The following is a 3,709-nucleotide window of genomic DNA, read 5'->3' as shown; positions in this document are numbered from 1 at the left end:
TCTACATTAACTTTAGTTTGATCTTGCAGATCATATTGTCATGTGCTGCATCTTTATCATGACATGTTTTATCAAATAACTAGCTATATGTGTTTAATAGCTACTGTACTTCTGCAGTTCTACTAACTTGTGAATTTTGAAAACTTCTATTGGTGATTTAGAGTTCAGATATAACAATAATCATTTAATTATAAATTGAACGATGATAACCAAAAATTTCTAACAAAAATTAGATGAAATAATATGTAAAAAGAGGTACCAAATAGTATATATATTGATTATATTAAATAATGAAATATTTCATAAATTAAGGGCATTTTAGGTAGTTTGGGATGTGTATTAAGTATAATACTGAAATGAAAAACTTGATAGGTGATGTATTAAGATATTAGGAGTGTGTATTTAAAATTTCTCATAATTATGCAGTCTTTAAGGTAAAAGAATATGGTAGCAGATAAGATTGCCCCTTTTGGGCACACTTGAGCCATGCCACAGAACAATTCTACAAGTAGTCAGAGTGCATGTTTCACCTGAATTAGAAATGATGTTCTTCAGTGTTCACATCATTTACAGAGTCCTGGAATCATGAAGATAGTTTAAATGATTTATGGAAGAGCTAAAAAAATCACTGCAACAAGCAGGGATGTGAAAGCACAGAGCTTTGTCAAAACATGGCAAAGGCAGAGCTCTGTTCTGGACTTTCCAGATCAAAGGTAATGCACTCTTTATTCCACTGAAAAAGTGGAAGTTCAGTGACAAAAAAAAAAGTGTAGACAAAAATAGTCAGAATTTAAAATATTTGAAAGACATTATATAGATTAGGCACATTCATTCTTTTGGTAAGAACCGTGCAGTCATAAGGAAAACAAAGTATTCATCAGTAACATTAGTAAGAACAACTAGGCTTAGAACTACCAACGTGAAGATGGCTCTCTTCCTTAGCAGTTCCTAAAACCTGCTCCATCAGTGTTTTCTTGTGACACACCAACCACATTTTCAAGTATGGCAATCCTAGCTTGAAGCTCCGAAAAATTCTTCTGGCATTCTTTTGAGGAATGTAGTTTCTCAAATGAAGAGCTGCAGCTAGAGAAAGCATTGCCGGTATGGTTATCTGGACATCCTGCATTAATTCCCTTGAAATTTTCCAGGTTTGTATTTGCCCTGGATCCTCCGATCAGAGCTTCATCTTCACTCACCATAGCCTCTTTCTCAAATCTCTCTGAATGCATAGAATGTACAGAACCTTCTTGCAGAAGTGAGTATACCAGATTTTGAACAACACCCGATAACTTCACGCTGTCACCACCTATACCAGTTGCCATAATTTTCTGCTTCTTGCAATATTTCAAAACTTCTGATCTCTCTAAGCTTCTTACGATATTTTTAAGCTCTGAGACCTGTTTCTCAACCCTGCTACCCCAGTCATTGCCAACAATGCTTACCAGGTCATTATCTGGACTGCTTACATCACTCCCCATTACATGTTTCAGGTTCTTCTCGACCTTACATCCACATACCAGAGGTGAATTCAGCATATCCTCTTTCTGCATTCTTTCTGGTATCAGAGTATCAGCAGAACTTTCTTCGGGAATTGAATCAACATCCCTTTTTCTGGTTTCAACAATATGCTTCTTTCTTTTTTCCAAAGTTGCTGATACAGTTAGTTCAACTTCATCCGTAGGATCTCCAGCTTCCACGGTATTACTTCGGGGAGAAAATCCTGGAGGAAAAAGGGAGTCATTACCTTCATTGCGAGCATTTGAAACAGAAAGAATGGTGAAATCAGTTATCCTTTCCTTTGACCCCTCAAAAACTTTCTTTAGTCGAAAGCCAGGACGTATTGGGCTATTTTTATCCTTCAGCATTGATCCTCCGACACTCTTTCCTTTCTTTTTCTGTGGCATAGTACGCTCACTTATGTGCTTTAACTCTGACACTGTTGCACCCCACCATTGCATGTAGCTTGTGCTCACATCTGCTTCAGAAAGCCTAGATGGGATATACAATTTCAGCTTCTTAATTTCCTTGATGTTACCTTTCCAGGCTATATGGGGATTTTCTTTTCCATGGAGAATATCAGAATCGTCATCGGTTTGAGCAACAAAGCTGGGAATGTCTTGATCATATCCAAACTGCCTAGCTACCCTATGCGGAAGGTACTGCTCCTTAGTACCAAACTGCTCCGTAGTACCAAATCCAACCAAATCAGTCACCTTCAAGCATAAGGCAAATGCCAGGAACTCATCATCCAAATAAGGACCAACCCACTTGTCCTTTTCCAAATAGAATTTAGGAAGATTTGACTTCTCAGTGGCCAGGACATAAGGGCGCCACATGAAACCTTCTCCGGCAGTGTCTAATATCTCCCTCAGATCTTCCACACCCACACCATTTACTTTATCCCATCGAGCCAACCTTGGCTCCACATTACGCACAACATTGGCAAATGGACTAAGTTCCAATACTCTTTCCCATGCCCAAACTTGAACAAAGTGCAATGGTGACTTCAAGATCAATTTTATAGTGTCATCACTACTCCTTGTTTTTCTCAAATCTGCAATCCTACTTCCCAGTGAACTCAAACCATTATAAATGCTGGCAAGAACAGTGGTGCAAGCGAAATTTTCGTTCCGCTAGCTAAATGAATTGCAATCGAGATAACAGGGCTATAAATTGTCTCACCGCTGAAAGCATACCTGGACAGCCAATATGCAAGAAACGCTTCGTGCTCGAGTGCACTCCCATTATTGATGAACTTGCTTAACCACGCGCTTGTCTTAGCGTTACCAGTGCTCTTTATAACTGCACTTCGCTCTTTCTCAAGTTTCTCTTTAACTTCTCTCATCTCTCTTGATTGAAGAGGCCTGAAAATAGAGTCACCCAAAACAGGAAAGCCTCCCAAAACCATAACATCCTCCAATGTGACTGTGGCTTCACCCCATGGGAAAATGAAGGTGTTGGTTTCAGAGCACCATTTCTCTGCAAGCCCATATACCAAATCATTGTCTCGTTTTATTTGGTATGTTGAGTTGAGTATAGCTTCATAAATACCAGCTTTCTTCCATGTAGATCGGTGAAGTGGAGCCATTTTTTTAACCCAATCTTTCCATTCTTTCTGACCATGTTGCCATCCTGGGAATTCAACTTTCAGATTCCATTTTGTAGGGTTGAAATGTGAAGGGAGGGAGGAGAAGAAAGTAGGGAGCTTGATTTCATGAAGGGAGGAAGGGGAAATGGGTTTGAGAAAGTGGGCTGTTTTGTGAAATGGGTGTCCACCAGAAGGTGAAATCATGAGGGCTTCTATCTCTTCGATCATGGTCTCATGTGGAGTCTGCTTGGAGTTAGAGCAGAGAGAAAGGTGTGGCCTTTTGGAGTGAAGAGAATGCTCAGCGGCTTCAAACATTTTGCCTGAAAATGTTGGGTTCGAGGAGCCAGGGTTTGGATTTCTTCTTTGACTTAAAATTGGGAAAGGTTTGGACTCGGTGAAAGGGTGTACCTCATTTTTCTTACTGCACACCTCACTTTTTTTGTGTGAATTTTTTATTTCTAATTTTTTTCTTTCCGAAAAAGTAAATTTCATTGGTAAATAGCGAGAAATTGTTGAAGACGGCATCCCAAGTGAAAGGGTATACAAGAGGCTATGGTAGTTGCATTTTGAGCTAACATGCGTTTCACTCTATTAGCTCTCCTGCTTACATGAGAAACAAAG

The 3,709-nt window shown here is 39.3% G+C and overlaps 1 protein-coding gene across 1 annotated transcript; it reads right to left on the bottom strand.

Moving 5' to 3' along the window:
• Positions 1-938: 938 nt before the first annotated feature.
• LOC101295119 lies at positions 939-3,403 on the bottom strand. Its single transcript, XM_004295762.1, has 2 exons — positions 2,697-3,403; positions 939-2,562 (listed from the first exon to the last, which is right to left on the bottom strand). Exons 1-2 carry the CDS (start codon positions 3,401-3,403, stop codon positions 939-941), a joined length of 2,331 nt encoding a protein of 776 aa, XP_004295810.1.
• Between the last annotated feature and the right edge of the window lie 306 nt (positions 3,404-3,709).

The sequence above is a fragment of the Fragaria vesca genome, linkage group LG3, assembly GCF_000184155.1.
Source record: "Fragaria vesca subsp. vesca linkage group LG3, FraVesHawaii_1.0, whole genome shotgun sequence".
Lineage (NCBI taxonomy): Eukaryota > Viridiplantae > Streptophyta > Magnoliopsida > Rosales > Rosaceae > Fragaria > Fragaria vesca.
Note: the sequence above shows the minus strand (reverse complement) of the source record. Positions and strands in the feature narration are given on the sequence as shown.

Coding starts and splice junctions, on each gene's coding strand:
- LOC101295119 (XM_004295762.1), bottom strand. CDS start 3,403: ATGTTTGAAGCCGCTGAGCATTCTCTTCACTCCAAAAGGCCACACCTT. Junction 2,563..2,696: donor CTTGCATATTGGCTGTCCAG/GTATGCTTTCAG, acceptor ACTGGGAAGTAG/GATTGCAGATTTGAGAAAAA.